We start from the raw sequence: 24,420 nt of genomic DNA, 5'->3' as shown, positions 1-24,420 counted from the left end.
GCTCTCTTGCAATCTTTTGCGAACTAGTTGCCAGTACAGAGACCGAAATTACTAAACGAGAATGGCCGGGTAAGGACAACACGTTGTAACGTTCCAAATAAAAGGTTTCGATCGAGTCTGCGGCCGCGATCTTCCGTGACGCGGAAAGGGTTAACTGCGTCGCGAAGTTAGCGCGACCAGAGCGATAAATAGGTCCGTGCTATAGCTTCTGCTATCCGCTATACGTTAAAAAACAATTCTGTCGCTCTGTCGATTCACATCGCGCGGCGTGCAAGGCGCGTGCGTGACCCACGCGTGAAATTTTTGGCCTTGTTGCGCTCGTGACGGTCGGGGCCAAGATGGCCGGCGCCCATGACTCGCGTCGCATCCTCAGTCGTTTGAAATCGCTTCGAGCTACGAATAAAGAACAAAACAACGTGACCAGAAACAAAAGAGGGACGAACAGAGAGGGAGGGCGTTGGATCCGTCTCGCGGTGGTCACCTTTTTTTTTTTTATCGTGTCGGGACTTGATACGGCCGGGCTCTCGCCGTTTTCACGTTTTAATCGCTACGCGTTACAAGCACTACTGCCCCGATGAAGTAAATAAGATGATCGGTAAACTCGAATATTAAAATCGAATATCGTACAGATAATATTACACTAACTACATATGTATTGGATATGTATCATATTTTACACGTGTACACACACAAGTGCATAAACACCCTCGGTCGCAACGAATGCGACGCGACGAATGCGGCTTATCCGATAATAATATGTATCTTTATACGCACGTACGCGTGTACGCATGCGCACACGTACATGCATCAACAGTCGTGGAGAAAATCTAGAGGGCGCGATATTAATTTAGTCAAACTCTTTCGTTACGAATTCAAGCAAATGGGTGGGGGGGTTACTAATAACAAATATTTATTTATCCACTCGATTTTCTACTAATAAATTACAGCCTGTCTGCTCGACGTTCTCCACGACTGTACGTATCTACACGAATTTGTACATAAGGCATCACGATATATTCATTTTACTCTCGTAGGTATTTTGATCGTACCCGAGGGTCGTGGATCCTGTAACCGCCATCAAGGATCTCGACTCCTCGGAGGCGGAATCGAACGCGGAACGGCGCGAGCGACTCGACGTTGACGCGGGAGGCACAAAAATACGCGTCAAAATTGCGTTCAGGGGGGAGTCTCATGTGAGACCTCAAAAATATCAATTTTTTTTGCTTTAGTTTTTGAAAGTATATGGCCACCCCTGGGAAAAATTTTAATGGGAGATTCTAGAGGCCAAAATAAGACGAAAATCGAGAATACCAATTTCTTAATAGAGACTTTGTTAAAAAGTTATTAACGTTTAAAGTTCCGCAGGTACTGAATTTTTTCCCCGAAAATGCGCAAGATTTCAGGGATATGTGCAATGACCAAAAATGATTGTAATTGACCACTGTAACTAAATATAATTTTTTTAATATGATTTTAAGTATTTTAATTTCGTCGAAAAATTTCACACCTTCTCGAATTTTTTCCTAGAAAGTGGGTAGGATTTCGGGGGTATGTCTATTCACCAAAAATCATTGTAATTGATCCCTGCAACTAAATATAATTTTTTTAGTATGATTTTAAATATTTTAATTTCGTCGAAAAATTTCACACCTTCTCGAATTTTTTTCTCGAAAATGGTTAGGAATTCGAGGGTATGTATATTCACCAAAAATGATTATAATTGACCCCTGCAATCGAAAATAATTTTTTTAAAACGATTTGAAAATTTTTTTTCCCGTCGAAAAATTTCACATCTTCTCGAATTTTTTTCTCGAAAGTGGGTAGGATTTCGGGGATATGTCTATTCACCAGAAATGATTATAATTGACCCCCGAAACCGAAAATAATTTTTTCAGAACGATTTAAAATTCTTTTTTTTTCGTCAAATATTTAGGCACCTTATCCTGTCGATTTTTCTTAAAAATTCGTTTTTCATTTTTAATAAATTTGTTTGACGCCCTACAGAAAAGTTGTCTAATACTTTTTTGTAGGTGCCCATAAGCTCTACTTCAGAAAAAAGTTTCATTGAATTATATTCACTATTGTAGGAGTTATGGCTGTTTCACTATTGAAACATTTTTATGGGGTTTTTCTTACTTTACGGGGTCAAGGAACAATTTTTCCAATATTTTTGTGATTTCTACATATTCTCCATTAAAATACGCGTCGTTTGCCTTTTTGAACATTAAGATCGTCCAATCCGTTCAGGAGTTATGGCATTTTAAAAATTCGTATGACATTTTCGGGAACCAGAAATTACATTTTCTGTCAGGAATTTTTTCCTCGAAAGTGCGTAGGATTTTGGGGATATGTGTAATGACCGAAAATGATTGTAATTGACCCCTGCAACCGAAAACAATTTTTTTAGAACGATTTGAAAAAAATGTTTTTCGCCGAAAAGTTTCACACCTTCTCGAATTTTTTTCTAGAAAATGCGTCAGATTTCGGGGATATGTGTGATAATAAAAAATGATTATAATTGACCTCCGCAACTGAAAATAATTTTTTTAGAACGATTTGACAAATTTTTTTTTCACCGATAAATTTCACAACTTCTCGAATTTTTTTCTAGAAAATGCGTAAGATTTTGGGGATATGTGTAATGACCAAAAATGATTGTAATTGACCCCCACGATCGAAAACAATTTTTCCATAACGATTTGAAATATTGTGGATCGTAGAATATTATCTTCTATTCCCAAAGGATAGCCAAGTAAACTGCAAAAAAGAATCATAACATCAGATGTGATATTCCCTTAAAAAAAAAATTAAGAAAAATGGTTCAATTTTCTTTCATTCGCACGGGACTCCCCCCTTTAAGGAGACCAAAAGAAATTTATTCCATTCCGTCTCACTCCGCATAAATCAACAGTCTTTGGAACGCTGAATCAAGAACACTGCTCTCCCCCGTGCGATTCAGCGTCGACGCTCGCGCCATTTTGCAGTCCCATTCACCCGTTAAAACATTTCATCTATCCGACGGTATATAAAATACATAGTGGCCACTGTACTCGCGGCAGCACCCAGAAAACATATATTTACTCTTAAACGTCGAACAGCCCGCGTCAGATAAGCGTTTTCACGCGAAACGTAATCGAAATATCCCCGCCGGACGAACGGAAAAGCGCCTCGACATTTAAACGTTCCGATTACCGGAAGAACGAAATTTTCGTCGCAGTATCGCGACTCCATTAAATTTTTTTACACGGCAATTTATACGCCGCGAAACCGGTATCGGATGCAAATCACGAATTTCAAGAACATTCCGAGTTACACATTCCGCGCGCGCGCGGATTCTTCAAGGCGCTTCGCTGTTCCTGAATTACGCGAACGATCGAGCCTTGGAAAATGGGGGATCGTTCTCACAGAAAAATTTCGACAAAGGAAAAGAAGAGCATGACGCGCGCCATCGAGCAATTACCATAGCATTTAACGAATGCAAATCGAAAAGCGGGCTCGTACACGATCATTTTTGATTTACAAGACAGTGTTCGTTCGTAAACGTACGCCGATGATTTACAGTTGGCGTTCCGACGACGAGCTTACATAAATATTTTGTTTAAGTTAGATTCGCAAAAACTCTTTAAAACGCTAGTTGCTGATTTATAGCACTTAAACATCCACGTTCATTAAATATACGAAGGTAGACGTACTCTGTTTAGTTCAGTTACGTTACCCCATCCGTCTTTCTATGTACCTGGCAGCGAACACTCGGCGAACAGGGTGTCTCGGGGGATTACCGAATTCGAAAACGTGGCGCTATAGTGGTCCAGCCACTATACACGATCGTACCTAAGAGTTTCGTTAATTGGCTCGTCCCAAGTGCCATCGGGCAAAAGCAAACGATCGAGGCTACGAAAATTCTTTCACGGAATCTCGACGGATCGTTTGGCAATGGCGATCGTTCCCCCGCGAGGACAAACAGAACGAGATCTTCCGCGAGAGGTGTCTCGAATCAGAGGACCACGCCGGACAATCGGATTCCCTCCTGATCTTCCTCGGTTTCGACGTCGAAAACGTTCGCGGGGACCTTGGCCGGTGACTTCGACGTGCGGCTAGGCGGTCACTTGGCGTGCTGCTTCGGAAGATGTCGTTTCATGTGGAGGGCCAGATGGTCGCTTCTGGCGAACGAGCGCTCGCACACGGCGCACTTGAACGGCTTCGCGCCGGTGTGCTTTCGATAGTGGCGAGTCAGCTCGTCGCTCCTGGCGAACCGCCATTCGCATTCTGGCCACTGGCACTGGTACGGTTTTTCACCTGAAATCAAAACGGGAACGATGTATCGGCGCCTCGTTACTTTCGCTAGCCTCCCAGCGACTCTTTCGCTCGTTTATTCCGTTCCTCGAAGCGCGTGGAATCGTTCATTTTTCAAATTTAACGCGTTGACTGTCGACTAGATTAAATTTTAAACCACGTAGCTTCAAATTGCTTTTGGAAAGATAGTATCAAAAGACTCTGATAAGTATCTTTAAGGGGGCTTTGTTTTTGAGATATTTTGATTTAACCCTTTTAGTGCCAAGTTTGTTATGGTTAGAGAAAAAGCTCATAAAAACCAAACTAAGAATGATATTTACAAAATTCAAAAATCAGCATATTACGAAACAAAGAAAGAATAAAGTAATTGCAATTCCATATTTATTGCAAATTATATAAATAACATAAAATATGATAAAAAACATAGAAACAAGTTTCTCTTCTACAAACAATATTTACACATGAGAATAATCATTGTTTGATCACAGTTTTATATAGGTCACGTAGCATGAAGTATAAGTATTTGATTTTCAATGATTTTTTAATAAATAATCGATTCAAAATATGACGAGGCTTTGTTAAAAAGTTATTAACGTTTAAAGCGGAACACGTACTGAATTTTTTTCTCGAAAACGCGCAGGATTTCGAGGGTATGTCTATCCACCAAAAATGATTGTGATTGACTCCCACAACCGAAAATAATTTTTCCAGAACGATTTGAAATTTTTTTTTCCCGTTGACAAATTTCACACCTTCTCGAATTTTTTTCTAGAAAGTGGATAGGAATTCGGGGGTATGTGTATTCACCAAAAATGATTATAATTGACCCCCGAAACCAAAAATAATTTTTTCAGAACGATTTGAAATTTTTTTTTTCGTCGAAAACTTTAACACCTTCTCGAATTTTTTTTCTAAAAAGTGGATAGGATTTTGGGGGTATGTCTATTCACCAAAAATGATTGTAATTGACCCCTGTAACTAAATATAATTTTTTTAGCGTGATTTTAAATATTTTAATTTCATCTAAAAAGTTCAGTACCTGCTCGAATTTTTTTCTCGAAAATGCATAGGATTTCGGGGGTATGTGTAATGATCAAAAGTGATTGCAATTGACCCCTGTAACTAAATATAATTTTTTTAGTGTGATTTTAAATATTCTAATTTCATCTAAAAAGTTCAGTATCTGCTCGAATTTTTTTCTCGAAAATGCGTAGGATTTCGGGGGTATGTGTAATGATCAAAAATGATTGTAATTGACCCCTGTAACTGAATATAATTTTTTTAGTGTGGATTTTAAATATTCTAATTTCATTTAAAAAGTTCAGTACCTGCTCGAATTTTTTTCTCGAAAGTGGATAGGATTAACTTGAGAATTAATTTTTCTAGTATGATAGTAATAAATCCTGTCATCCACATATAGGTAACGTGGTAGTCAAAGTGTTAAAACAGTAGTAAGAACAGTGGTAGAATTAATTGTTCTAGTTCCACAGTGAAGAGTCCTATCATCTAACGTTGACAGTCAAAGCGTTAAGTTACAATTGTAGCGGTTTTATTCGGTGCAGGGGAGACGGGAGCAAAGGAAGACCGAAGCAGTTCGAAGGAAAAGATACCAAACGTCGCAGAAGTATTAAAAGAAGTTCCAACCAAGGGACTTTGAGACTTCGAGACCCTCAGCTAGTTTCAACCACGCGACTTTCATATTCTCAGCGAATTAATAACAACGGCGAAGAGATTTCGGGTACGTCGAGTGTAACACGCCGGCTGTTAATGGCGGCGTTTTCGAACGACGTCGCGCCTCTCGTTGATCCCCCGTTCGACGGGTTAAAGCGCCGTTTCATCCGATCTAGGCGCAATTTTCACGGCGGGTAAAAGTTAACTGGACTCCAGGAGGCATATGCATCTGGGGTCCGTTGTATCGGTTGCAGCGAAGCAGAGCAAGAGCAGGAGCAGGATCGGCGCAGCGAGAACGCGGACGGATTGCGCTAGAATACAGGTGAGCGTGTTGCGGCATGCGGGTACAGTTAAAGGTCACCGCGGCATCTCTCCGTAGCCTAAGGTTCTTCGTATACCTATCGGCCGAGCAAAGAGCAACGCTTTGTTCTTTAATAGGTCCCTTTCCTTGGCCCAACTACCGACGGAATCGCACCGGTGCAACGGTTTGTGCTCCTCGCCGCGCTTCCTCCCCCGATTCCTACGGAATTCATTGCTCCTATCCAACAACTTCGATTTCCATCCTATTCCATCATCGTTAACGCTACATCACCGATATACTTATGGTTAAACCGTAGATCTATAGGCAAACTCAAATTTTAATTAACCCTTCGCACTTCCATGTCGAGTGTGATTCGACGTCAATTTTTATCTCAGGAGCTCGTACGTAAAGAGATATCGTACACTTGAAAATTACAAAATACAACAACAGTGTAAATAAAACAGATATTTTAACAGGTAAGTTTCAAATAAAACGCTTAAAAGCGTTGGGAGCTGCTGGTAACAAAATTGAAATATAATTCGGAGTGCAAAGGGTTAATCGAATTAATTTCGAAACGAGATCTTTTAGATCGTCTCAACCCCTAAGTATAATAGTTCGTATCTTATGTATCTCTGTATTCTAGCGCTACTTCGCTTAGTGGTCGAGCGCTTGCGAGAGAGTCAAGAGCGTAGCCCTCTGGCGGCAAGCACGGGAAGCAACGCCACAGTATTTCTTATAAACGTCGATTTTCCCTTAGAAAGCTACAGTAAATTTTCAAAAATCCAATCGAATACATTTCATTTTGACCATTACATTCTTCCCGTTCTAATTCCCGCGTTAACTCGTTTCTAATTCGATCGTATCGTCTTTGGCTAAGGGCGATCGCCTCCGAGGGATTAATTTGGTCTTCGCGGAAGCTCGGCTCCGCGGATTCAATTACTCGCGGTTTCTGTTAAGCGATTTTATTACGAGATTCGCGCCCCGTAAGAGCTCGCATAACGATGGTCGATACTGCCTACTCGCATTCCAATTACATTTACCAATTAACTACACCGGCCTTTGCGCAGCTGACGCGAGAAACGCGGCGAGTTCCTCTGACGCGCGTTGTCAACGCAGCTATTCGCCTTCGAGTTCCCTCGATTGTACTGCACGATTTACGGCTTTCGCGCGTTCTAACCGCTTTTCGATTCCACCACGGATAACCGTGAACGGAGAAAATGATCTCCGGTAGCCGGATTCATTTATAAAATTTTAATGGGAGATTCTGGAGGCCAAAATAAGACGAAAGTCAAGAATACCAATTTGTTAATTGAGACTTCGTTTAAAAGTTATTAACGTTTAAAGGTCTGCGTGTAAAACAACTGAGAACCACTATCACGCGTGCACAGCGGAACTTTAAACGTTAATAACTTTTGAACGAAGCCTCGATCAACAAATTACTATTCTTGATTTTCGTCTTATTTTGGCCTCCAGAATCACCCTGTATAATCTTCTTTGTTTCGCGAATAAATAAACGAAATTGAACTTCCTCCGAGCCATTAGAGGCGTTTAAAAGGCGCGAAGAAGGGACGCGGAACAAGGAAACGTATTTTCCGGCGAAACGACTGTGGAAGAGGCACGCCAGGCATCGGAACTTCGATAAATCAACCGGGGAATACTGTCTGGGGTTTCGTGGAAGGTGTGCGTGCATCGGGGAAACAGTGAGAGAAGACTCGATAGCTGAGAAATACGCCCACGCACGCCGACTGACTCGTTCTCCTCTACGAGAACGGCTCTCTCTCGCTATGGAGACGACCCTAACCGGTCTTAGCCACACGCACGACTCCCATACAATCGGTATTACCACCACGAACGGTATCCATTCACGGTATTACTCGTTCATGAGAATTCCGCGGAGATTTCTTCGAGACGTCGGAGAAAAGGGTCGGCTCGAGCCAGCTTTCGGTAATAGCGTTTCTTCTTCGTGACCAGCCACCCCTGTCGCGTGCCTCCTTCGTTCCTGACTTCTTTCTTAACGCGAGATTTATGGAAACTAGTATTAATTGGTCGTTGCCGTTCCACGAACCTTTTCTCCGAACCTTTTTCCCCCCGCCGTGACGCGAATAATCAGAAACAAACCCAAACGAATCGTTTAAAGCTGTCGCTACTGTTCCTCGAATTAATTTTTAAGAAACGAATAACCCTAAATTAAAAAAGTCTTAGAAGTGGAAGGTATACCCAACGGATGTTCTTTAACGGTAAACAGTAGCAGAAGAATCGCGATCGATGCGTAACCCGATTACGAACAAAAATAGAAAAGTCGTTTCGCTCGTGCCGTCATCTAATTGGCAAGTATTAAGTCATTCGATCGGTAATTCTTGGATCGTGGCAATGGTCGGATCCAGTTTTTCGCGCCTTCCACGGGATAGCTTGAATTTAACGCCGATTCCCTTTTTCACTCTCGAGTTTCTTTCTCCCCCCCCCTCCCGGTTGTGCTCGACGAGTCACGGTTTCCGGCACGTCCGACGTCGGAATCGGAGATTCGCTCGTCGTTCCCCTCGTTTTCTCTCGCCATCGACCCGTGCAACGCAATATCGCTCCTCGATAGCGCTTCTATTTGCGATAAGTCATTACGCGCGTGGATAAGTATACACCATCGGCCATAAATCACCGGCCATTTGGCTCGTCCGCCTTAGAAAATGCAAAGCAACGTTTCCTGAAGCGACCTCATTATCTTACTTTGCTATATATACACTCGCTAATTCACCGTAAAATTCTATAAAACAGAATCTTCCATGGTTGTCTACAATGGCTGTCAAACTATCGAAACCGAGCCATTTCACCGCTTGGACTGCGGGTGATTTCGATGCAAGCACAAGCAGTGTCTTTTATTATTATCAGTATTATTCATTCATTAACGTGAATAAACCCTTTAGTACAAAAGGTGTAATATGTAAGGAAGTACAAATATGAATTTTACATAGTCAAACACGCTTATAAAATTAAAAAAAAATAATTTATAATACATTGCAAATAATTTTAGACTTCCTACTGATCGTTCAATTATATCAATTTTAGGTTAAAAATACGGAGCAGAGTTTCTCCTAGCAGGGGTTCACTGGTCGAACAGTAAAACACACCGGCGTAAAAAGATGGCGAAACGTCCGCGCGAAGATATTACGGAGAACGGTGGTCGATCGTTCGCGGTGGAATCGCGCGTGGTGGTTATGCTCGACTCTCGATCAAACTGTCGGAATCGGCGTGGCCGTGTGTCTCTCCCGGTCGGGACGAGTTTTTACGAGGTTGATAACGTTCCAGGTGTCGTATCTCGCTGAATCGTGTGCGCCCCTTGGCTCTCGACAACGCCTACGAGCCGCAACGCGTCCCCGTTAATTTCGGATCACTTTCACCGGGCGTCGCGGTGTAAGCCAACCACGAGCCGCGTACACACCAACACAGGACACCCAACAATAGTACTTTCCAAACACACGTTTGCCCTAGCCCTACTTCGCTCTCTATTATTACTATTTCGATCCGTATTACCGTTACCCCGCCGCCATTGTTCGCCAAATTTCATTCACGGATGCACACACGACGTTTCACCGTCCCGTAATCTTGCTTTTGCCAGGCAGTCTACGAGACATTGTCGAGCGCTTGCGAGAAAGTCAAGAGCGCGGCCCTCTAGCGGCCAATACAAGAGACGACCCCCACAACGTTCATTAGACTCATTTTAAAGAGTATTTTTCCATCTCGCGGAAGACGTGAGCCCCCTGTTTGCTCGCCAGAGTCGACTGTGGATGGTTCGCGAAGGTTTTGGCCGGCGCAAAGTCGTCCGGGCGTCGATCGAGGGAAACGGAGGGATCCGTGCAAAAAGCGGACTTTAATCGGCGGGATTTTAAAGCAGGGAACTGGCGATAGCGAGTCAGAGGACACGCTAGAAGGATGCCGAAGTTGGAAGTGTGGATGAAACAGGAATGTTGCTCGCCTCGCGTCCGCGCCCGCGCACGCCACACCGTCGGACGTCTCCTCGCTTACGTGCCAATCGTTCAAATGTGTTCGCGTGTACGTTCCGTTGCGTGTTCCTCCCATGATGCGAGAGAGATTCTGACCTCCTGCGAATGTACGCCTCGGCACGCGTCTATATTCGTACGTGCATCGACGCTCTTCGCCGATAACCGACTCTAGCCGCACTTTTTTCACCGGTACCGGGGACCATCGATTTCGCGCCGCGCGACCCGTTACCGGAGTCATTCTTTCCACCTGGAACCATTTTATCGCGCGACTCGAGGACGAGGATTACACCACCCACGCGACCGCCATTCTGGTTCAGAAACGACCGTGACAGCGACGCTAAAGCTTCCTCTTAATCAACGATTTGGTTAAACTGACCATTCGCGCGATTTATTGTTTACCACCGACGCCATTTTCTCGCATTCGACGAATAGAATAGAAAAATGGTAACGCGCGGTGCCTAGAATTTGACGCTAGAATTTTGTTGGTAATTCGGTGGAAGCGTAAAATTAATCGTCGAAAATTATCGGCGGAAAGTATGAAAGTTGAATGGGCGCTCGACGAGCATTGTCTCGAACGGTGTTCGCGTGCGTTTCAGCCCACGTACGGCTCGTCTTTCAAGGGTTTCTCAGACCCTCGAGTGTTTCGACGCGAGTTGCGATGCAAGGAGAATTTAATACGTCGATGTAATGTACGACGCGCGTCAATACGGCTCGTTAACCTTTTCGCTTTTCAAAACTTCGGGTTTCTTTCGCGCGTTTCAACGGCCGCAGAATCGTCCGAATGGAATTATCCTTGGAACGGTTTGGTCCTTTGTCTCCTTCGAGCGCTCCAAATGCCCGTCGTTCTTATCTTGATAACGCCTGGCGCCGATGTACGACGAGAAAAAAAAAAAGCGAAAAATTGTACTCGCCCAAGGTTGTCTCGGAGAGAAACCCTGGAATCGATCAACGGACACGAAATTTCCCTATTAAGAAGCACGCAACGTGTACACCTTACACGAGGTATAACGCATTCGAATGTATTAACGGAATACTAAACGGCGCCGTGATACCGTCGCGTTGATCAAGAATCGATCGTCGTTCGGGCACGACCACTGGCCCGAACAATCCTCGAATATAGACGTTCCACCTTGGACGGTGTATAATTTACGACCGATCGACCGATATTCTTTTACCCAAAGGTCCGTTCCGGGGCGGACGCCGTGGTGCATCGCACGGAGAGGTCACAAGATGAATGAGGGGTACGCGGGGTACGCGTCCTGCAGGGCGGTTAGATTCGGTTGGGTTCATTCAAGAACGAGCGCCACGTGCCCGAGGCTCTCAACCCGACGACTACGCCACTGCCTTTCCCTTTACCATTCATCGCTTCGATTCAAAAATCAGTCGCGTTCTGCCCCTTCTGTTTCCACCAGCCATTTAAACCTTACACTTTACATGCAATTTATTTTGGGTCCCTAGACACCCATTACCATTTTCGAATTTTTTTCTAGAAAGTGGGTAGGAATTCAGGGGTATGTGTAATGATAAAAAATGATTGCAATTGACCCCTGCAACTAAATATAATTTTTTTAGTGTGATTTTAAATATTTTAATTTCATCTAAAATGTTCAGTACCTACTCGAATTTTTTTCTCGAAAATGAGTAGGATTTCGGGGGTATGTGTAATGATAAAAAATGATTGTAATTGACCACTGTAACTAAATATAATTTTTTTAACATGATTTTAAATATTTTAATTTCGTCGAAAAATTTCACACATTCTCGAATTTTTTCCTAAAAAGTGGATAGGATTTTGGGGGTATGTCTATTCACCAAAAATGATTGTAATTGACCCCTGTAACTGAATATAATTTTTTTAGTGTGATTTTAAATATTTCAATTTCATCTAAAAAGTTCAGTACCTGCTCGAATTTTTGTCTCGAAAATGCGTAGGATTTCGGGAGTATGTGTAATGATAAAAAATGATTGCAATTGATCCCTGTAACTAAATATAATTTTTTTAATATGATTTTAAATATTTTAATTTCATTTAAAAAGTTCAGTACCTGCTCGAATTTTTTTCTCGAAAATGCGTAGGATTTCGGGGGTATGTGTAATGATAAAAAATGATTGCAATTGACCCCTGCAACTAAATATAATTTTTTTAGTGTGATTTTAAATATTTTAATTTCATCTAAAAAGTTCAATACCTGCTCGAATTTTTTTCTCGAAAATGCGTAGGAATTCGGGGGTATGTGTAATGATAAAAAATGATTGTAATTGACCCCTGTAACCAACGGTATTTTTTTTAGAAGGATTCGAAATTTTTTAATTTCCGCCAAAAAATTTGTCCATCTGTTGATTTTTCTATAACAGTTTAAGCACAAGCGTGAGAAACTACTTTGTAATTATACAATTTTTTACGTAACGTATATTAATACCAAAAATAAAGAAAGTGCACGTATCGTATATCGCGGGGTATTAATAATACCGGTTTGGATCCGAGCTACGACACAACGATAGGTAGTTTATCGAAATTGCTATTGACACATCGATACATGTGGAACAGTATTTTTGAAATTTGGGATTTTTGTGATCCGCGACGAGAATGCACCGATATATGTATAATTCCCACCGAACGACTTTCTCTTGACGACTTTCCCACGACAAATCGTGCGATCCAAGAAGGGTAAACATCGATCCCGAAGCACCGATTCTTACGCAACAGAGAATGTTTCGGTTCCCGAATTTTATATCGTTATTCGACCTCTTAAACTTATCTGGTTAAATCCATTGCACGTATTAATCTTTGCGATTTCGATTGGGAGGTACTGCAAGAGCTTATTGCGATACTTTTGGTCGAGAAAGTAGAGAAAAACATGGATGAAGCTTTCAGGAAACAATGGGGATGACTGATGCGACATAACGCGGTGCAAACACGATGCCATAATTCAATATTCCGTTCGATCACGCCGATCGATGGTAATCGGGCGGTTCACGAGCGATCTTCCATGTCTCGGGAGACGAAAATAAATCCGATCGAGGCACGCGCTGGCTCTCGATCGTCAAGCCTGGCGGAAGCGGGACCAACGAGTCGATAAGCCCAGCCGCATATCTCGGTCCACGATTAATGTAACGCGTTAAAACGTACGCGCCAGTCCTTTATCGACTCGGCCAAACACGCGGCAATAATTAAGGAATTCCGAGAGCAACTGTGTGCTTCGTGTTCGAAATAAATTAACTGCAGCGATTCGCCGGACGATTCCGACGCACAGACATCAGATAGCGTTCGGCCGCGTATACCGACAAAGTATACACGCTACGGATGATCAATCGGGAATTTAGTCGGGATCGCGTCCTGGAAAATCAATCTCTTTTTAAACTCTTTCAAAGTCGATCATTTCTCCCTGAAACTTTCTCTCAACTTTGATCAACCGAATTAGCGTTAAATCAATTATTTTCTCACTGTCGTATAGAAAAAGTATTCAATTTGAAATGTGCTCTGTGGAGGACAAATCAAAATCGCCACCAGAGGGCTACGCGCTTGGCTCTCTCGCAATCACTCGACTTACTTCTAAAGCCTCACTGATGAGCTCCAGGAAAAAATCCTCTTCAATGTCTTTTTAAATTCTTTCGGAGTCGATCATTCCCCACCCTGGAACTTTGATCAACCGAATTCGCGTTAAATTAATTATCTTCCCACTGTTGTAGAGGAAAAAAATATTCAATTTGAAATGTGCTCTGTGGAGGACAAATTAAAATTGCCACCAGAGGGCTACGCGCTTGGCTCTCTCGCAAGCGCTCGAATGACTTACTGATGAGTCCCAGGACGAAATCCTCTTTTTTCCTTGTCTCTATCTTTCTTCAAGAGAACCCCACAGTTAATTGTATTAAACATTTCGACTTGTCTGGTAGCAAAGCTGAGAAGAATCGAGTTAGAACCGATGCAGGGAGATATCGTTGCCGTCTGGCGGTCGATTCCCAACTATAAAGTAGCAGGAAATAATAGCAGTACGCGCGGTATCCGAGTCTCGGGTTAAGGAATCCCGTTCGGCCGGGAAAAGTTTAAACGGCGTGCATCGATCGAGGACCGTATCCCCGTCGAAAATTTATCGCCGGCCGCGGAGTTTCCATCGTCCGTTGCGTGTGCATCGCGTCCGACGGGGCGGGGCTGGATCACGGGTCACCGCAAAACCTCGGGGTATCAATTCGAAAGTGGTACATCGCACTTAAGATGCCTCTGGCTGGCATTCCGCTTCTCGGCTGCCGAGTGGGCACGCGTGGACGGATCGCGAATCGCGTTCTTCCCGACGCGAGAGTACGCGTTTCGCGCGAACCTCCGCTTCTCCACGTTCGTGCCCGTTTCCCTCACCTGGTGAATGTGCCCGTTCGAATCCCAAAGAATCTCCGCGACCTGCGCCGCTGCACTCTCCCGCGCACATGAAAACGCCCAAACCAACGAATTCCACGATACCTCGAAATTTACAAACAAGGCAAAAAACAAATTCGAAATTTAACGGTGCTTGGACCAGCTAGTTGGTCTTTTCACTATTCTATTTCTATTTCACCATTTATCTTCTATTTTTCATTTTTAAATTCTCTATTTTCTTCTTCTACTTGTCTTCTATCTGTTTCCTGTTCCTCACTCCAGTTATTCCCCTCCTTTCTACTCTTTTAACTCCTTCTCCTCCCCCGTCTTTTAACCTTCGTACCTCCGTTTGAAGTTTGTTTAAGTATTTATAAATTGCGAATACATATCAGAAAACTAAAAAGTTACAAGAGGTGAGCGTTGTAATTATCGGTGTAAACTCGAATCGAAACATGAAGATGCCCCATTGCACTTTACGAGAAATACAGTTTTAAAGTCGCCCATGGAAATAAAGTCGATCGAAGGGTAGAAATAGCGTTTGAATAGGGGGGGTGTGGCTGTCGAGTGTCTCTTACGATCCACGGCATCCCTTGAAACGTGTACGCATAAACGGTTGGACGATAGATGGAATTTGACGCGCGGACATTTGGTGGTGGTTCGATACGCGGGTGGTATAAAGGTAGCGTTGGTGTACGGGAGCAAGTACGCCAATGGGAACGCATCCTGAATGGACGAATTGAACGTGTTGATGCTCACGTATACTCCTCGTCGGTCTTTTTCTCCTCGTACCCGTTTAAGCGGCCTGCGCTGCTGCGCGTGGTCATTCACAAACGGCGAATACCAACGTATCCCGCGTGTTCGTTTGATCCCAAGGCGCATGGTAGCAGGGATTTCGATCGTTCGGTGGCCTCTTTCGACGTCGCGGTTCGTTAGCTACGGAACGTCGTTCCCTTGGAATTCCCCGGTTACCCTGATTACGAAATCGCATCCTAATTTACACGAGTTTTCCCAGATCCCGGCGGCAGGATAATTGGAACGTTTTCGCGCCGTGACGCCTGTATAATATCCCGACGACCGGGAGCATAACTTCGAAAGTTACGAAAGAACACGTGTTTCTGCCCGGCACGCCGCGGGGTCAGGCTAATTGAAGCTAACTTTATTAAAGCTAAAAGTTTTGATACGTTCTTCGTGCGCAAGCGCATCGTTCCGACCATCTCGCAGCGAGACGCGTTACGAGCACTCTTGCCCGGTACATAAATCTTCCTTGAATCGGGGCGTACGACGTCCACGCGGTTAATAATCTAAAAGCCTGTTCTATGAGTCGGTTCTTATCCGTTTCGCTCGTAAACGCGACTCGTAGTACTGTTCGTCCTGGTAAATCTGGATCGGGAGGCTCGTTATCGGGAACCACGGAGGAGTCCGTCGACGAAGATTCGCGTACGCGGAGCTGAACCCTTTGGTGGACGTGTATAAATCCACGTAGGTGTAGGTACGAGCGCGTTAGCGAGCAGCGTGTTTGGATACGGACAGGATGTGGGTCGCTAGCTCGAGTCTACGGAGCGGAGAGTCGCATACCACCGCTCGGTGCGTTCCTTATACGTTTACATATGATAGAGGCTCCTTTGCGCGACACCGCGCGGCACAGACGGAAACGGTGCAGAAAGACGGAGACGCACGGAGAGGCCGCGAATAGAGACGGAAACACGAAGGCTGAACGAAGCCGAACGGAGGAGAGATGAAGAAGGAGAGGCTGCGGGAACCGCGCCCTGCCCACGCCGAGTGCTCGACCTCGCGCTTTCAAACGCTTCGTCTCGCTTCGTAGATGAGCTACATACCTAATTACCTCGGCCGTTCCTTCTTTCCTGCCTCCCGTTTACCCCTAAAACCGCTTTCCACCGTTACACACCCGACAATCACTGACGGCCCGCGCAACGAAATCGACTCACCTGTGTGTATCCGCTGGTGCGCCTTCAGGTGGGAACTCTTTGTGTAGACCTTTGTACAACCTGCAAAACGAAACGGTTACGAGCACTCGTGAGCACCTCGAATCCTCTCTATCCGAATCGATCGCTGCAAAAACCGATGCAGAAATCCTTATATAGAAATAGCGATCGATTCGTCGCAGGGTGGGCAGCAACAAAAAAGAAATAGAGAAACCACGGAACGCTCACCTATGAAATCACAGTGGTGGACGCGTCGTTTCTCGAGCTCCGGGTTGTTCCGCCTGTTGAATTTGGTGTTGATCGATGGATGCTGCATCCTGTGAGCAGGATTCATGATGGAGGGTTGGGGATAGGGGGGAGGCGGTGTCCGTCTCGGCGGGGCCCCGATCGGGGAACCGGGGTCGGAGATCGGCGGCGTCAACGGCGAAATGTACATCAGCCTGGTCATCGAGCCGTAAAGCGGGGACGTGGCCGCCCCCGCGACCTGGTTCCCGCCCCCGTGATGATTCGACGTGGTGTCGTTGTTGTTGTTATTGTTGTTGTTGCTGTTGTTGTTGTTGGCGCTGGTGTTGTTGTTGTTGTTGTTGTTGTTATTGGTGGTGTTGTTGTTGTTGTTCGAGGGAAAGGTCTTGAACGCGGGCGTGGCGGTCCGATGGTGGACGACCTGGGGCCCCGTCGGTGGATTCGGGTGGCCGTTCGCGAACGTCTGCACCGGGTTCGAGGCGGGCGCCTCGAGTAGGTGCAATGTCGGGGGCGGCGGCAGTGGCTCGGTTTTGATCTCGACTGGCGAGAGGACAGGGGACGTCACGTCGTCGGTCTCCATCTTGACGTGAGACTGGGAACCGAGCATGTCCGCGTTCTCGGGGTCCAGCTTCTGGATACTGGAGGTGATGTCCTCCCAGAGGGGCGGCCTGAGGAACACGTCGTCGTCGTTACCCGCTGGCTGACTCCTCGCCGAGACGAAGCTCGCCTGGGGCCGGCACACCGGGCCCCCGACCTCGAAGAAGTCCTCCATCTGCATCGAGGACTCCCTCGTGTCCTTCTCCGGGTCATCTTCGTCGAGTTTCTGCAGCCGGTCTAGGTCCTGTCTACACAGCAGCGTGTCCAGGTCCGACGTCTGCTGAAAGCAAAAGCACACGGTCGAGATACACGCGAGCTAACGGATGGACTGTAACGAAAATTATTCGTGACTTTATTCGACTTTAAGTATCGTGGCGGATCGGGAAAGAGCAAAATATTTTTTTTTGTGCCATTGTTGGAGAGAGAGTATGGCTGTTGGTTTCGAGCAAAATAAACCTGGAGACGGATGGTTCGATCGAGAATGTCGGTGATACTCGAGAAGACGAGCCCCGGAGTAGGTTAAGCAAGCAGGCGGACAGGTAAACGAGCGAGTGACTTGCGGTATGCTGATTCACGAAAGGGCATACTGCGCGTTGTTCTCGGTTAATATGCAACGAACGCGTTCGAGGGCTGTGCAGCATGAGGTCTCCTGCACCCCACGCCTCGTGCACGAATCCTACGATGCATACAAGGTATACGGAACTGTTCTTAGGAGAGAGAAAAGTAGAGGGAGGTGAATTTCGAGCCGAGGATGGGAGGGAGCGGAGCCGATGCAGCGTCATTCTTTGCATGATTTGTACACGCGCAACGCCGCCCTCGTGTGTGCCACGCTCTCGACGAATGCTCCAACTCCGCGAGCAGACCGCATAACGTTCGTAAATATTTTAATGCGCCTCTATATAACAGGCACAACGCCCCTTTCGCGCTCTTTCTTCGACCACAGGGAATCACCGTTCTTTCCTCCCCATAGTTTCGATTTTCGTCGCTATCGATGGTGAAACACGGGTTTGAAGATTCGGTTCAGAAAATAGTCCTCGTCGCGCCGCGATGTCTCCGTTATGGCGTGGATCGAATGAAACGGTATGGAATACGTAGCATGAATGTTTAAGCGCGATCGTCGATGCTTGATGCGCGGTTATCGAGCTGTAAAGAATTCCTGTCGCATTGCAGAGCGATGTGTTCGTGGTATTATCGAGAGGTACTGCCAATAACACGGTGAGAAACTAACGTCGATCGACCTGTTGGATTTATTCAAGTTCCTCTGCAAGGTTTTTACTTTCGTTATTTTAATTTTGACTTTTTAAAGGGTGATCCGTGCCCGATGGCCTGGTCGTTCGGCCGTCGAACGCATTCTAGACTCGTAACTAATTCGTCTGCGAACAATGGAGTAATTTGCCAACGACGCCGTGCCCCGCGAATCTCCATTCGAGCGACACCGGCGACGCGGAACGAGCGTCGCGAGAAAAACCGGGGTTCGGAAGGGCGGAGCTTGAAATTTTCCATCGATACGCGGAAGCGAAAAAGGCCGCGGACGAAAGCGACGGGAGTACGATTAAAAGGAATCGCGTGCGGAAATTTTCGAACGATTCGGGCTCCCCGTCCGTGCGAGCTTATAGTGTGATTTATGAATTATTTACACAATGAATAATTCATCGTCGGAAGATTGGTATACTCGCAACACTCGATCGTACCTGATATGCAATTTGAAAAGGAGTATGCAAGCGACGGGCGCACGATATGCGCGCTTGCGCGCCAAACATTATATTTAAATGGCGTATCGTCTCGAAGCGGGTACGGACGCAGCCCTCGATAAAATAACCGACGAATGCTACGTTTTCTCGAGAGATCGACGGAAACCGCTCGTCGAGCCGGACAGCCGGAAGTCCGTCGTGCGAACAAACACCTTTTCGCGTTTGCTCGCGACTCCGGGAACTTTCCAATTCGCGGTGACATGAAAAAAAACGAACAGCGTAGATCTCGTCGATATTTCGTGTGGAACAAAGAGGAGGTTTGCTCGATATTCCACGGCGTCTACCCTCGTGCGTTTTTTTTTCGTTTCATTTCGCTGCGAGCGTGTCTCTCGATTCGCGCTGCAATAATAATAGTGCCGGAGCGCGAGCAAAGTTCGTCCATCCGGCTATTAATGCGCGTAATCATAGAGCCCAGGGTCGTCGGTGTTAATAATGCGTTTTCGAATCTGTCAGAGCGAGAACGAACACCCACGCCGTCGATAGATAGTGCGTCGTCATCGTAACTGTTGCCGCGCGAGATGAAAAACGTTTCTGTCTGCGTTTTGCCTCGCGCTCGACCATACCCGCCTAGCGTTTTTTATTCCGACCAATCGCGGCCTCCGCGGCTGACAAAGGAACTGAACGCCACCGACACCGTTCTGCTCTCGTTCGTAGAAACGTATCGCGAGAAATCATCCTGCGAGCAGACTGCGTGTCGTTGCGATCCACGAGAATCCGAGATCATCGGGAAACGAAGAAAACCGTTCCTTTCGAACGGACACGGGCCACGGAGAACGCGAGAATGCTTTTTAAGGGGCAAAATTGTTTTAAATTTTTGTAATAAAATTGGAAAAATACACAGAACATCGCCAAATAGTACAAACATTTTCAACGACCAATGGTAGTTTGTCCTCTAAGGAACTTCAAGTAGTATTGGGTCAGACACGTTCTTCTAGTCAGACATTGTACGTCCATATTCTCCATAAGGGGCCTCTCTACCTTGTGGGACTTTAAAAATCGAATTTTATTTGCATTGTCTTTTAGTATGTAGTCTCGAAAATATATCTACCAAATATTAAATTGAAATTCGGAAAACTAACGAAGTTATAGCCTGCTGAAATGTACCGCGCGCAAGGATATATAATTGGACGTAAAACTTCAAGTTGCCTTTCTACTTTGTGGGATTAAAAAAATCGAATTTTATTTGCATTGTCTTTTAATACGTAGTCTCGAAAATATATCTACCAAATATTAAATTGAAATTCTGAAAACTAACGAAGTTATAGCCTGCTGAAATGTACCGCGCGTAGGTATAACAACTGGACGTGAAACTTTAAAGCTGTTTTTCTCGAAACTACATTTTTCGGCACTGCGAATGTGATAACGGAAAAACTATTCAAGATATCGACAGGAAATTTATACAGTATCTTTAGAACTAGTCTCCCTATAGCATGAACTAGGATAATTGCGATATCTGCAATACTTTTTCTTTTATTAACAAAAAAGCAACCAAATATATGAAAATATTCAGTATTTTTTCGTAAAATAGCTGCCATTTTGCCATTTTTTGTTCTTTTGAAAAGATCCTAGTTCATGCTATAACCACACTCATCTATATTAAGAATACCGTTGGTTTTTGGATTTCGGATAATTTGTTCACAAGATATCACGTACGCAGTCGGGCGCCGTTCGTAAAAACTGTTGTTTGTTGATCAACAAAAACAGCGTAATCAATAGATATTATGTGTAGCAAAAATTCGTAAATATAGCTAAATATATAATAAATGTATCTGTTACCGTGAATGACCGAAATTGGAGAATGTCAACTTTCACCGGTGAATGTCAACAGATACCAAATACGTCGGTGAAAGATCGAATATTTCATTACATTGTTGTACATTCGGACCCTCTCCGGTGTGTGTCGACAATCACAGATATGCTCTGGTGGAGGTCCAAAACAGAAGAGTCAAAAAACAAGCGACTGGCTCTCTCCCGCCAAATCCTTTGTTCTGCTCGGAGTCAATCAGCTTTGTCAGTCTTATGCAAGCTTTGATAACGCGAGCAACGTTTTCTTAATTTTTTTTCCGATACCCTAATTTGTACTAAATGGATACTGCAGTAAATCGTGATCTTTTTCTAACCCAGACCTAACCCAGACCTAATCCAGACCTAACCCAGACTTAATTCAGACTTATTCCAGACCTAACCCAGACCTAACCCAGACCTAACCCAGACCTAACTCAGATCTAATCCAGACCTAACCCAGACCTAACTCAAATCTAATCCAGACCTAACCCAGACCTAACCCAGACCTAACTCAGATCTAATCCAGACCTAACCCAGACCTAACCGAAATCTAATCCAGACCTAACCCAGACCTAACCCAGACCTAACCCAAATCTAGGGTCTGGGTCAGGTCTGGGTTAGGTCTGGATTAGATTTCGGTTAGGTCTGGGTTAGGTCTGGATTAGATTTTGGTTAGGTCTGGGTTAGGTCTCGGTTAGGTCTGGGTTAGGTCTGGGTTAGGTCTGGGTTAGGTCTGGGTTAGGTCTGGGTTAGGTCTGGGTTAGGTCTGGGTTAGGTCTGGGTTAGATCCTTTCAGAAAGAGAGGCGAAAAAGTTACGTCACCCTTGTGACGTTTTATAGCGACTGAATTACGGAGAAGAAAATATAAATCTCCAACATGTTCAACACTCACCATTAGTGCATGGTGAATGTCAACATTTACCGGTGTAAGTCAGAAATAAGGGTGTTTAGCAAATATTTCGGACATACACTAAGCGACTATGTGATTGTTGACATTCATCGGTGAAAGTCGACATTCTCCAGATTTCGGTGTTTCACTGTAACATATCTACAAAATCCGGAATTAATCGCTCTTTAATAACCCGCAAAAAAAAATCACAAAAAAACATGTATTTTTCGTGCATACAAGGTAGAATGGCCCCTTAAGCGCGATATGTGCCTCGAGACGGACGTTTCCAGGCGTTATTGGGTTCACACATAAAGGCGAAACGTGAAAGAAAGCGTGCTTATGGACGGAGTTTGTTTAAACGCGAACGAAAGCGGGTAAACGTTTCACGGATCGAATCGAACGCGCGAGTGAAACGGAAACGCTTGTTCGCGGCTCGGGTGTCGTATATCATAATTATCGAAAGCGAATCATCGGATGAATTCAACGGCGATATAGCGACAGCTTTATCGTTCGGTGTGTTTATCGGGTCTCGGTGGCCAAATGGGACAAGAAAGATGGATGAAAAACCGTGACAAGGAAAGCAGCCATGCTATCCGCGGTAACGAAGCGTAGCGCGCAGAAGCGAGCTCGCCGAATCAATCTGGCGGGGCCACACCCTCTGACCTAAACCCGTATTATCGCGATAAACGGCCGGGGAAATGTCAGCCGTGCAACCGACGGCCATTTTTGAAAGAGCTTTTCGACAGGGGATGACCAGGAGCTTCCGAAATTCCGACGCTTCCGTTCCAGTCTCGTTAACAGCGACTCTAATTTGCCCTTTGTTGATCCCTGAGAAGGGTGAAACGTGTTTTCTTTGTTTCTTGAAGAGAATTTATCGAAAATGCTGCTGCATGGTCGCGGGATCGAACGAGGCTTGGGGGACATTCGTCACCGGAACTGGAAAAGGAGGAGCGCAAAGTTGTACGAAAATAATGGCGACTATACAACAGTGTCGTTCCCGTGCACGGCAAGCCGGTAATTTAGTTAAATGATGGCGCGAGATGGGCGACGCCTGTGGCCCGAGCCAACTACGCGAGGAAGAGAGGGCGAGAAAGGATGGAGAAGAAAGTTTCGAGACGAAGGCGTAAAGAAAGAAACGGAGGAGGCGTGGCACAATCAAGGATTAAGTTCAGACGCAAATTCGGACCGCGATTTATGCCTCGGTACGTTTCGAGGAAACGTACCTGTCTCCCCCCGGTGAATTGATCGAGCTCTTCGAACAGAAAAATAACTGGTCGAGGGGGTGGATTTTGGTGAAACAACGGGCGGGCTAATGGGGGATCGATCGATCGCGCGGGAGTCATCCTTGGCCGACATCTTCGGGCAGAAAATCGCGTATAAATCACTGGTAGGGAAACGGATCACGAAAGTTCGTGATCGCGGTGACGCGGGCGAACAGACCGCGGTAAAAAGCTGTTGTTCCGATCGATGACCTATATATCGAATAACTATCTATTTCGCAAGTTTGAGAGCACAGTTCGAACGGAACGGAACCGAGTATTCGCTTCGAGCGAGAGACAATGGAGTCGCGTCTATAAAGTCGTAAAGGAAGACAGTAATGCCGTTCGAGGCGAGTCGGTAGTTTATTTAAGCGACGGCAAGAGAGGAATAACCAGTCGACGAAGAGTCGGTATCTCGACGAAAGAAAAACAACACGGGTAAGAAGGGAAGAGAGGAATCAACGCTGGGAGTCAAAGGCCCGGCGCAAAACCAAAACGAGAAGGCTTTGGTTCCTCTTCCGACGCAACCACGCGTCCACGAAGCTCGAGAAAATTTGTTCGATACGATTGTTTTTGGTGCTTTTGATACGGACAACCTCCCCCGGAGTAGAATTTGGTTAAATATGGGGACTCGAAATCCACGAGGAGACGCTGGACGGGGGTCTCGTCTCGTGGCTCCTTCTCCTCTTTTCTCTTCTCCTCTGTTCCGTTGTGTTGGGCAGCGTTCGAGGGGGCTGTACTGCCGCGGACACGTAGATTCTATCTCGCCATTCAGCCGCCTAGGTAATAAAACTCTTGCGTCCATTATTTACTTGCATTATCGTTACTTTACGCCCACGTGGACGCGCCACGTATTTATGGCGAAATTATTCAGCATTATTTCGCGGATATGAATAAGATGGGAGATACGGCCCACCGATAGATACATAATTCGCGAAATCCTCAAAAAATACCCGTGGAAACCGGAAAGAAGCTTCGGAAAACGGTGCTTGAAAATCATTTATCTTACCATCGATTGGTTGCAACAGGGTAGTTTTCGCGAGTTCCCAAAGGCGTTGCCAGTAATGGACTGTGGGAAAGTATTCGATCGACGAATTTTCCGTTCGCAGAAACCGATCGAAAACGGTGGATCCCCGTCGAGGAGGAGACGTTGCGCGAGGGAACGAATTACTTTCCACGAGAGTATCATTGTTCCCTCTACACATTTCGTAACTAGATTGGCATTTGTGATGCAAGTCGAGCTACACTGACCTTTAAACAACTTTCTTTAGGCTACGCGTGACTTGATCTCAGAACTCGGCTTCTCGGTTGCCTCGTTCACCCAGTTGATACGACGTGCTACGGAGCT

The 24,420-nt window shown here is 45.2% G+C and overlaps 1 protein-coding gene across 2 annotated transcripts in view; it reads right to left on the bottom strand.

The window, feature by feature from the left end:
- Positions 1–2,674: 2,674 nt before the first annotated feature.
- Positions 2,675–24,420, bottom strand: part of LOC122395007 (Krueppel-like factor 8) — a 65,540-nt gene continuing 43,794 nt past the window's right edge. The window contains exons 2-4 of one of the 2 annotated variants that reach the window (XM_043392276.1): positions 16,777–17,668; positions 16,552–16,611; positions 2,675–4,296 (exon numbers count right to left, since the gene is read on the bottom strand). In XM_043392276.1, the coding sequence (XP_043248211.1) occupies positions 4,103–4,296; positions 16,552–16,611; positions 16,777–17,668 (1,146 nt within the window). In that variant the 3' untranslated portion in view covers positions 2,675–4,102. The remainder of the gene's footprint in view (positions 4,297–16,551; positions 16,612–16,776; positions 17,669–24,420) is intronic. The other variant, XM_043392277.1, reaches the window with a different exon arrangement.

Source organism: Colletes gigas, unplaced genomic scaffold (assembly GCF_013123115.1).
Source record: "Colletes gigas isolate AHSC1104 unplaced genomic scaffold, ASM1312311v1 Colletes_gigas_Sc00005, whole genome shotgun sequence".
NCBI classification, from domain to species: domain Eukaryota; kingdom Metazoa; phylum Arthropoda; class Insecta; order Hymenoptera; family Colletidae; genus Colletes; species Colletes gigas.
The sequence above is the reverse complement of the archived record's forward strand: the minus strand, read 5'-3'. Positions and strand labels throughout refer to the sequence as shown.